The 11,172-nt window shown below is 37.8% G+C and overlaps 2 protein-coding genes across 3 annotated transcripts; both read right to left on the reverse strand.

Annotated features, from left to right (window-relative positions):
• Positions 1 to 541: 541 nt before the first annotated feature.
• Positions 542 to 3,144, reverse strand: LOC110758344 (Tautomerase/MIF superfamily protein). 2 transcript variants are annotated; one of them, XM_088251275.1, is made up of 4 exons: positions 2,690 to 3,144; positions 2,316 to 2,516; positions 1,323 to 1,399; positions 542 to 912 (listed from the first exon to the last, which is right to left on the reverse strand). In XM_088251275.1, exons 1-3 carry the CDS (start codon positions 2,798 to 2,800, stop codon positions 1,364 to 1,366), a joined length of 348 nt encoding a protein of 115 aa, XP_088107401.1. In that variant the 5' UTR covers positions 2,801 to 3,144; the 3' UTR covers positions 542 to 912; positions 1,323 to 1,363. The 2 variants fall into 2 exon arrangements, with proteins under 2 accessions (XP_088107401.1, XP_021815868.1); XM_021960176.2 differs by lacking the exon at positions 542 to 912 and having other exon boundaries at positions 1,127 to 1,399; positions 2,690 to 3,142.
• A 619-nt stretch (positions 3,145 to 3,763) lies between these two features.
• On the reverse strand, positions 3,764 to 8,919 carry PEP (RNA-binding KH domain-containing protein). Its single transcript, XM_021960285.2, has 6 exons — positions 8,333 to 8,919; positions 6,635 to 6,893; positions 5,803 to 5,951; positions 5,381 to 5,719; positions 4,667 to 4,861; positions 3,764 to 4,309 (listed from the first exon to the last, which is right to left on the reverse strand). The coding sequence occupies exons 1-6, from the start codon at positions 8,741 to 8,743 to the stop codon at positions 4,124 to 4,126; spliced, it is 1,539 nt and encodes a 512-aa protein (XP_021815977.1). The 5' UTR covers positions 8,744 to 8,919; the 3' UTR covers positions 3,764 to 4,123.
• Positions 8,920 to 11,172: the final 2,253 nt, after the last annotated feature.

Below are 11,172 nucleotides of genomic sequence, written 5' to 3' on the forward strand. Positions count from 1 at the left end.
AATTTTCTTTTCTTTTTTGGCTACGTCCCCCTTTATAAATTGCTCCATATGGTTGGGATTATCTAGTTTATATATATATATATATATATATATATATATATATATATATATATATATATAAGTTTGTTGTTCTTCCTTTACTAAAAGTATTGGTGTGAGTGGTTCGGCACTCTCATTCCTTAAGAGAGGTCAGGGGTTCGATCCATGCTCTCGTACGGAGTCACCACTTTGGCCAACACTTTACCCCTTACGGGTTGACCCGGTGTGAGTGGGGATTAGTCTGGGTTGTGGTTAAGGCTTAAAGGTGCCACTCATAGTTGAGGCCCATTCAGGACCACCTCATGGTTCAGACCAAAAAAAAAAAAAAAGTATTGCAAGTTGTCCAATTACACAAACAAAAGTTTGACAAGTTAAAAAGTGTGCGAAGAGTATAATTTAGTCTAGTAGTTTACATTCATTGAGGAAAGTTATGTGTTCCAATCTCAAGAAGACACTTGTTGATAATTTTTTTTTATAAAAAGTAGTCTTTACCGCGAATAGATTAAAATTAATATGTACACATTTCTTCATATATCAAAGCCCATATTACATAATGTAAATAGACTTGATTATGCTCATGCCCACAAACAATGCGTCTCACTTTGCATCCCAAAACTTATTTTGCCTCGTTTATCATCCTAAAACCTCACTTTCATGTCTAACTTTGCCCAATTCCGACAACTCTGACAAGAAAATCGTTAGCCATGGCGATCTGACGATGAAGTTGGGGATATTGACCTTGGCCTTTCAAGGTGTGTTCAAGAGGTGGTGCAGCTTCTCCAACATGATGACTGCTTGGCTGTTGGGTGGGCTTGTTGAAGAAATACATTCTCTTCTGTGCCGGTTTCAATTTATTTCCTTTTAGTTTTGTCCCTACAGCAGCTCACAAATTTAACTCATTTTGCCCATGCCATCTCCAACAGTGATCTGGAATGGAGGAGGAACCAGATTGGTTCGCCTCCACTAACCAGGACCATATGGCTCCTTGCCATAAATAAAATAAGTAAAAGAGAACTACAGACGACTGCTAAAAGCAAAAAGCCTTGAGAATTTTAGACCACTACTAAAATGCAAAGCCTTGAGCTCATAACATATAAGCACCATCTAACTTCTATATCACGGTTTAATCAGTTTAAATTTCATGTATGGCATAATACACAACTGGCTATTTCTGATCTAAATAACAGTTCAAATTTCATCAGAGAATACAGACTAAAGAGTTTTCTTTTTACGTAAAAGAAAATTACAACTGAGGGAGAGAAGAAGCCATTAGCCAGCCTCACCTTCTACACTTCATAGAAACATTAGCCAAGAACAGTGGTGATCAAAATGTTGAGCCGTTAAACCCAAAGAAGGGCCGCTGGAGCAGAAAGGGATGATTATACAAACTAGTTAGTAGTTGATGAACATATTATTGCTACAAATAGCATTTCAACATTAGATAAATATTCATTTTAATTGAATTATCGGTTTAAATATACCACCCATATCTGACTAATAACATCATGCTCAAACGATAATCTCTCAAATGACAGAGGCTTGCTTACAAGAATTAAGTTACGAGCTAATAAAAGCATCAATTTCTGTGAAAAGTGATTTAACTAACTTTAACTACTTTAGCTATGACCAATTTGCAAATCAATGAGAGGTGAAGATACAATAGGTTCAGTGGATACTTGCTACAGGAGTTCACTACGACAAAAGACTAGAATAGAATGAGTTATTTGGTAGAAGCTTCTTAGAGTTGGTCCGTCTTGCAGGCTGGTGGCTTTGTGACAAACCAAGCTTCTTAGAGAAATGTTGTGAATGGACTTTGAGAGAAATGGCATCTCCGCACCCCGTTAGTGCACAGGGGGGTTAGCTCCAAGGGAGGAGCCACACTTCAGCCCGAAGTGGCCGTGACCCTTCTAAACTCTAGCATTTCATGCAAAATTTATATTAAGCTTCTTTAATTGTTTGAAAAATATAGAAAAATCTATATCATTGACTTCCCAAGCAATAGATCTGTATTGTTCTGTTCCTTCCCAAGAAATGGAAGCTAATTCTACCACTGGTTAGGACAATAATCAAACTGTTCTCGCGGGTTTGGAGATAAAGTGCTCTACCACTAGAACTAGAAGTACCACAGAAAAGGGTAATACTTGGAAGGCCAGATAAAAGTAATTTATGCTTTATGCAATATGAAGAGTAATATTCTACATTTCTAGTATACGACAAGTAGATTGAAGCTGCAAAATTTAGGCAATCTAATGTAACAAACAAGTAATTGGGCTCACCTCAACGTCATAAAATTTGATATAGAAGCGGGAGCTATCGATGGAAAGCTTGGTTTCCAGAATTTCTGCAATAGTTGAACTCAGTTTTCCATTAACACTCGGTCCAATGCCCCCAATGGAGATTAATTCTCCGTAGGCTGCCGGTTCTTCCGTGCCCGCAAATGCCATAGGCACTGACCCGTTCAGCAAAATCATCACATACTGAAGAATATGAAACCAAAAAACAAAGTGAATATGTAATTTAGAATGCAAGCCACTAATACCATATTGATAAAGTTTACTATTTCATTGAGTATTTTCATCGAACAGTTTATGTTCATACCAAATACATCAACAAAACGATGACAAGAAGAGGGAAAAGGGAGAGACTTAACAGACTCGGGTTTGCCAATGATTTTAGAAACGGCTTTGGTGGCGTCCTTGAGAATGTCAGAGGCCACCACTGCATCCACTGGCAGATTTGTGAACAAATTCAACGTCGGCATTTCTTTTTTCTGTCGAATTTGAGAGCAGGTGATTTGAACAAGGCCTTTCTCCTTTCCTAGAATGCCAGGATGAGTGGTTTCAAAAAGAGAAGGTTGTAGATAACGCCCGTTTATATCGTCTTGTTGTATGACAACTTGACAAGGAATGTTGTCTTCTCATTTCAACTCCAAGTGCCGCTGAACTAGGACCTTCCAAATAAGTCACATACTTCACTCAAATCTAAATAAATAACCTGAACTTTGTTGGGCTCATCCCTCCTCACATGCAAATCAAACTTGACGCGTATATTGAAATTATTGAAAATAAGCCAATGGGTTCCCACCACAGTGGTGGTGGATTCCCCCTTCCCCCATGGCACCCAGGATCGAACGCCAGTGGGGTTTCTTTCCTCCAATGTAACCAACCGAAAAAAAAAAAAAAAATTATTGAAAATAATAATAATTTATACATATGTATCAAAGTGTGATTATGTTATTGAGTCAAATTATTGGATGACTCTGAGTAGACATTTTAGTACAATACCGAATGTTCAAATTTAGCTCGATCGGATGATTGTTATTACATGTTTCTTTATCTTCTTGTTTCGACAATCAAACTATCGTTTATAAGATTTGAATTTAGGTTAGGACCTAGCAAAATAAAGACTGAATGTTACTAAGATTTGAATTTTGGAATTAGTAAAACGAAGACGGAATGACACTAGACCATATGGCCATTGGCATATACAGAACAAGATGACGCATGTTATGCTAGTAGCGATCATTCCCCTTTTGCTAAACATGCTTTAGAACATTAACATCAGTATCTTTATAAACCATCTTCTCGTAGAAACAGCATGCTTCAATTCTTTCTCTTGATAATGATTAACATCTCTTCTTATGCGATGATAAATTTGTGGGAATGAAAAGGGGGCATTTGGGTGAAAGGATCAGTTTTGCGATTGTAACAAACAAATTCAAGAGTTAAAGAAAAGCAAAACTATTGCACATCAAAGTTTGAGAAAATTAACAGAGTATAAATATAAAAAAACCAAATGCAACAGCCTCATCTAACTTCAAAATTAATGCTTAATGCACAAATTCATGAAGGAAAACGAAAATCACTACTATTTCAATACAATCTTCTTCTATATCCTTTCAAGCTTGGCTACCCAACAGATCAAATCTGATGATATCAGATGATATTGTAGACCCCTTTCCTCTGGCAACTTTACAAATGCTACACTCCGGACATCAATTTTTTCTCAAATATGTGGACTAATTGGAAATAACTTGTTGGTCCAAGCAGAGAAGCCACTATTAGTCTTTTGGTTAGCAATCAAATCAAAGCCTGAAAGTGCTGTAGCCTCCTCCTAGACCAGAAGATCCATACCCACCACCGTACGGTTGTGACGGTAATGAAGATGAAGGGTAAGATGAAGCACCTAACTGACTGTAGGATGACCTCATTCCCGTATCTATCCTGCCATAGCTACTTGTAACTGGTTCCTTGCGACTGTTTATAACTTCCTGAAAATAAAGAAGAAAAAAAAAAAAACCAGCATGCTTAAACTTTCCAAGCAGGGGTTCCACTTTTTCCCTATTGAAGTCACAAGTTTTTCATTTTTGCTTGCTTGCCAAATATATGCAAACTTTTTTCTAATGGGAAATTTACATATAAACCAGGAAACCACCCACCTTCTATAACTAAAACATCGTAGTTATATAAGCCTTCATAATTTTTTTATTTTTTTGGTAAATGTAACTTTCATCTTTAATTATCTCAAAGTGATGTAACAGAAATTTTATATAAAATAAATTTAAAAATTTGTTAATCCCTCCTTTTACTATATATAAATGGAAAAGAAAGATCATTGGTAAGCGTACCTGAATCAGTTGCTGAGCCATTTGAACCTGTGATGAGGTGCCTTTTATTTCTACGGTAATTTCATCAGGTAGTCCCCTGCTCTCTTGCACAGTTAAGATGGCTCCGCTACTACGGCGAATGAATGCAATATTCGAACCTTCAACCCCAATAATGTCCTCGGCATAAGATAGAGGAATTTGCATTGTTTGAGCAATCTGATTATAGAATGCAACAGAGAAAATATTGTTACCAAAACTATAAATAGAGAAAGAAAGTACAACAATATGAAGCAGAATATTGCACTCTAATTTGTTTTCAAGAACAATCAGAGTATACATGCAGAAACTGACGTACGTAACACAGGCCTGATGCAATCTGTTACACTTCAGGTTTCCAATTGACAACAAATCTTCACAATATGTCATACATCAAGACAATTTATTTCTCAAATAGACGAGTCAGTCGGTAAGACATAAAACCTTAGTTATTCAGAGTCTTAAACAAACTGTATACATTCCTACTGTTTATAAGTAAATTAAGTCAAGGACTAGATGGTAACGGATCCCCTGCCATCCTTCTAGCAAAGCAAAAAACACACTTGGCCCCATTTATTTTAATTACAAGTTACAACCAAGCTAGACTGCCTTTGTGTGTTGAGCATGCATGTGAAAACCCAAATGAGCTCATTAGGTAGGAAGTTCAGCTAAAAATATGAAAAAGTTAGAACAACCAACCTGAGTAACAATAGGAGCACCAGGCCGACCAATCCCTGAAGAACGGATAGAAGAAAGAGAAGGATCTTGTCCATAAATAGAAGGATCTTGCCCATAAATAGATGGATCTTTTCCATAAATAGAATGATCTTTTCCATAGATAGAAGGATCTTTTCCATAAAGTGAAATGCCAGCGGAAGGGAGTTGTGATTCTAATTGAGTTTCACGATCCAGAAACAAAGATTCCCTTTTTGCTGAGAGAGAATAATTAGTGCTAACTCCAGTTTGAGAAGCAGTATGCAGCAACGATTTGTCAGCCCAGGTATCTGGTTGACGCTCTTGTGAGATGGTTGCATTGTACTAAAGATGCACGTTCCAATAATCAATACATAGCAATGCAAAGAAATAAAATTACACCAGACACGAATGGGAATTAAGCTTACCGTCTTCTCAAAAAGTGGAAGAACACTATGATCAACCAAAAACTTCCTCAGGTGAGCCACTACTGCTTCTACAGCTTTGAGAACCTTTAAAGCTTCTCCCTGCAATTCAACAATCCTTTCGTCTGCAGCAGCATAGAATGGAACCTCATCTGCAAGAACAAAAATAAGTATCAGATGCCTTTTTTGGAGAAAGAAGAAAGGTTTATAGAATGGAAAGAGGTAAGGCCACTTGAGAAAGAAAACGAATGTGAATACAGGAAAAAAGGGACAGAGACATTAGTCGCATCAAATTATAAAGAATCTGAATACACTGATTGAAGAAGGATGAGTAGAGCATTTCTAAAAGGGATAACGAATATAATCAAGGCTTGTATTTCAAAGTAACAGCTATATCAAATATTTTAAGAGTGGCTGCATAACATGATACGAAGACATACTGTGATTTAGAATCACATATTTTGCATACCCATCATACATTCCGAAGTTAAAGGACTCTAACATGGAAAACTGACCTAGAACTCAGATGCCAGAAAGGAAAGAGATAGCTAAATTACACACTATATTAAGCACATCAATACAATTATCTTCACTAGCTTGATCATTAAACCTAGATTACCAATAGAAAATCTAAGCCTCCAAAAGTAAGATCATAAAAGTAACTGGAAAGGAAAACCCACACACGAGAACTTAATTTCATTATAAACCACATAAACAGCAACAAACACATTATACTTTGCATCGGGAAAAAGGTGATAAGATGATGGAGATATTTCCAACCATTGATATTCTACTGAATAGAGAAAAGTTGTATTATGCAACAATGAGAGCATACCCCCAGACAATACTCGCACAGAAGCCCCGGTACTCTCCTGTATAGATTTGATTAATGACCCTTGTTTTCCAATTAAATTAATTGCTTGTGTGGATGCTACCAACAAGCGGATGGAACAGAATGCAACTCCAGCAGGACCGGACACTTTTGCATCACCCTCACTATCAGCTAAGCCAGAGATACGTTTAAATATTCTTATTACAGCATCCATTGCAGGGGACAGAGGAGCCTCTGGCTCTTCCCTTCCGGAGATCAGCACCTAAAAAGAAAAGTGTGTTAGAAAGATTTTAGCATAGAATGGTATCACCGTAGACACGTGTCTAGTGAAGGGATAATTGTAGACATAATGTCTGGTTGAAGGGGTATGCATGTGTGGAATGGTTGGAGGACTGTGTCACATTAGAAGCAGAACATGAAAGCAATGAAAGCAAAGGAAACTTCAATCCCCCTGTTTGCTTTCTGTGCAATTTTTTTGAAAAATATGCAGCTGTTTATGGGGGCTTTTATTCTTGGATCGCTTTTGTTTTTAAAGTTTTTGGTGTTTTTTTAGAGCTCTCTTGTTCTTTGCTACTGTGGACACTTTGTCCATTGTTTTTGTACTTTCTCTTTCTTAGTGAAATTTTGTTTCCTATTAAAGAAACACCTTCTACTCCGAATGGAGTACTAGTGAAGTTTGAACAACATATCCAACACTAATACAACAGAAATTAACGAATCTCCACAGGCATAATTCATTAAACATGACTAAAAATTAACGAAGTTCCAACACTTCAATCAGTGTTTTATAACAAGATGTTCATAAAAATTTAAGACTGTTACTCATCTTATGCCCATTACTAACAAATTGAATGTTTGAATAAAACTATGAGAGGGATACAAAGGATTTTGCTGACAATGGGTCATCTTCACTTAGCAGAATACTCAAGAAGTCTTATTCTCAGATTTGAGATTGTATAACCAGATCTTAATAAATATTCACGGCAGTTACTTGTCTTATGCCCATTATAAGCCTATGAAACAGATCCAAAGGATTTTTCAAACATGGGTCATCTTCACATAGCAGAATGCCAGATACAGATTGTCTCATTCTCAGATATCAGAGACTAGATGTTTATTGAAAGAAAAAAAAAATCGAGACAGTTACTCATCCTACGCCCGTTGCTAATAGATTGAGTGTTCGAATAAAACTATGAGAAAGGATCATCTTCAAATAGCAGAATACGCAATACTAATTAAGCCCCATTCTCAGATTTCAGATTGTTTGGGGTGTCTTTTAGAACCAAAAACCAAAACTTAAACCCCCACTCCCAAAAGACCATTCCTTTCATAGCATTTTGTAAGCAACAAAACCTAAGCACCTAAGCACCTAAGAACCAAATACTAGGCACTAGACTTTAGCGGTTTCTATTACCTCATGACACAAATACTATTGAATTTGCATGATTTAAACTTAAATTTTCAATTTTTAATCTCCTCAAACACTTTTAGCAACCCCGAAGCATAACTAGAATCCCTAAATAACCATAAAGCCACAATTACACAGACGACAGCACAATTTCTAGCACCAACGGAAGCTAAAAAGCACAAACCCTAGAGCTCAAAACAACAACAGCAAAAGAGAGCACGTTTCAGAATACACAACAAGAAGAACCAAAACGAGTAAACCCTAGACAGAGAGAGAAAACAGGCACAACTCACGATGCGATCAGGAGTTCCAACGGCGCCGTCGAGGACCCGAATGCGAGCTCGGGTCTCCTCACACATCTTCTTAATGAGCTCGCCTTTTCGGCCGATAATGCTACCGACCTTGAGAACCGGCACAATTAGCCGAAACACACAGTCCCCGGGCCAACCAGGCCATCTTTTATCGGCGATTGAGGTGGCATCGCCGCTAGCGGTCGTTGTAGTTTCCTGGGCACCGGGCTCCGGTTGGGGACCCGAGTCGGGTTCGGGATTTTGGTTCGGACTGTTATCTGCCGTTGCGGTGGTGGCTGTTTGGTCGGACTCGGGTACGGTAATTGGGGCGGTGGTGGTTTCGGATGTGGGTTGTTGCGGGTCGGGTTCCGTAGCCTTGGCGGAGCCGTTCTCGGTGGGCTGGGCGGTGGCCATGTTCTGTAGAGAGGGGGGGTGGGGGGCGTTAGGGTAAAAGGTTTTATTGGACAGTGATGCCTGATTGCAGCTGGGTGTTGCAGAACAAAACTATCGGTTGTTTGGACTATGGACTATCAATATGGATGGCACGTGCGGGAGCACGTGAGCTCGCACTTCTCCTACTCCAAGACCAAGAAGACAAGACTTCCAATTCTATGTGAATTGCTATGTGCTATCTATATGCACCCCCATCAAAAGAAACAATTTGTGTTGTACGTGCATGTTTAAAATTTATAACAAGAAAATACAAGGATCGCGAACAAGTGTGTATTTGATATCTTTTGGTACCTTCTTAAATAAATTTGGGGACAATCTCGTTAGGAGAAACTATCCTTTTACTAACATATCAAGTAACGTGTAAGAACATGCTCTTTCGGAAGGGAACAATGATTGATTGCTAATTCCCTATAAACTAAGGAGCAAAAGGAGAAATTCACGTAGGTCAGTCAACGAGAATTGATTATCTAATTCTATACATAAGCTTATTTGACAATTCTCAAAGCTACAAAACTTATTATGCACATTTGAACTCTAAACACATTCTAAAATAACTTTTTGCTAACACCACATCACTCCAATTCTTTTCTAGGATTTTCACTTTGAAGGTCTTCATATATCCAGCTAGCTACGGTTGGGCTCTAAGCTTTAGAGGGATGCATTTTTTGCATTAGGCTATATTTGTAGCAATCCCATGCTGGTTAAGGCCCTTTTACGGCCCCTATTGGAGATGACCTTACTAAAGTAATTTTAAGAGTCCCCAATCCACATTTAACAAAGTTCGTAAAAAGTTGATATTGCTTCATTACTACCCACCAATCACTCTTTATCATTTAAATTGTTACGTATGTCTTAGTAGCAAAAAAATCCTAAAGTTCATCGGCCATCTACCTGCCTTGGTGTCTAGAGCTTACAACGACATAAATCGTTCACCATTTCACTATATTCTGCTTATTACCATAACAAGCCTCTCTTCCTAAAGTTCTCAAGAATCCCTCTAGAACTTCCAATGACATAAATCTCTCACCATTTCACTATATTCTCACCATAGCATAACAACCTTATCTTCCTCCTTTGCTTAGCTCTTCCACCATTCGTAAAAATTGTTTTCTGCTCTCTCATGTTGGAAACAAACTTATTCCTCCAATGAAGCTCATTGAGCATGCAACTACTAAAATAGTTCAAGGCCACATTCCTTACCTCGAACAATATAGGCCCATGATCATCAGCAATGATGTCCATTTGCTCATTCAATTCTAATACTTAGGTATGACTAGGGGTAGGTTTCAGAAAGGATAACCTGTGGTTTTTGTAATCGATGGAACAATTCCTACCTTTTATAAAGGCAATGTTTACGGCATCCCAATAGATATATGGGTTCCACTTGGTTACCCTACAGACTCGCTGAAGGCGCGCATGGTGTCCAATGACGAAGAGACAATGTCAATCAAGTTAAGTCATTTGTATGTTGACGCTAGAGTTGGTGGTCTCGTAGATATGTCGTACATGCATACCTAGTTTGAAGCACACTCGGATCAAACTCTTTTAGTTCTAGTAACTAGCATATGTGTATGTTTTAGTGCAAACCCACCCTGTTCGAAATATGCCCCTAAAGCCAACTAATTATGTAATAATTAGAGTTAATGAAATCCTTGATTTTTTTTTTACAAAAAAAAATATATTATGTTATCAATGGGCAAGAAAGGTTGTTTTATACATTAAATCATCCTATATTATCTTTTAATATGTAAAACAACCATAGTCCAAGGAATACACGAGTGGATATGAGACCTATGTAATGAGAGTGCATACACGAAGACTTCTCATCATCCCTAAATCCTAAATATGTTCCTGGTCATAGGAATATTGATTGAGCGTCCATATTCCTCAAAGACCAATACACACAGTATCGTCTTTATATGTAGGGAATAGCAAGGTCTCGAGTTATTAAGTGTGGAGACACATCGATATGTGTCTAGGTGCTTGTAGAAGAACAAGTACACTTGTAGAAGATCCAACACATGAGTTATAGCATGGAAGTCGTTACTCACATGTCAAGCTGGAACTCATAAATTGCAATGGTGCAAACTAATCCTTATACCTGAGACATCATAGATGTTTTGTGGCTATGTTATTAATCTTTGAGAGCACTATACGGTCATGCTAAATTAGGCACACCTTAAAGGTGCTCATCAGAATTCTCAATAAAAGTCATGGAAGCAAATGAATGTACAACAAAGAATCTCTACTCTCAGTAAAGGAGAGAGAATACTCCAACATATGATTAGTCAAATCTCTCGCAGAGTAGTGGATAAGACTTGAAAGAAGAAGTCTTCAAATCTTACCAGGATAATCATATAAAAAGGAATGATTCTCATTAGGATATTGGC

The sequence above is a fragment of the Prunus avium genome, chromosome 1, assembly GCF_965620075.1.
Source record: "Prunus avium chromosome 1, drPruAviu1.hap1.1, whole genome shotgun sequence".
Taxonomy (NCBI): domain Eukaryota; kingdom Viridiplantae; phylum Streptophyta; class Magnoliopsida; order Rosales; family Rosaceae; genus Prunus; species Prunus avium.

Coding starts and splice junctions, on each gene's coding strand:
- PEP (XM_021960285.2), bottom strand. CDS start 8,743: ATGGCCACCGCCCAGCCCACCGAGAACGGCTCCGCCAAGGCTACGGAA. Junction 5,952..6,634: donor TGTGCGAGTATTGTCTGGGG/GTATGCTCTCAT, acceptor TTGTTCTTGCAG/ATGAGGTTCCATTCTATGCT. Junction 5,720..5,802: donor TTCCACTTTTTGAGAAGACG/GTAAGCTTAATT, acceptor GTGCATCTTTAG/TACAATGCAACCATCTCACA.
- LOC110758344 (XM_088251275.1), bottom strand. CDS start 2,800: ATGCCGACGTTGAATTTGTTCACAAATCTGCCAGTGGATGCAGTGGTG. Junction 2,517..2,689: donor TCATTGGCAAACCCGAGTCT/GTTAAGTCTCTC, acceptor CATATTCTTCAG/TATGTGATGATTTTGCTGAA. Junction 1,400..2,315: donor TCAAATTTTATGACGTTGAG/GTGAGCCCAATT, acceptor TTTCTGCTCCAG/CGGCCCTTCTTTGGGTTTAA.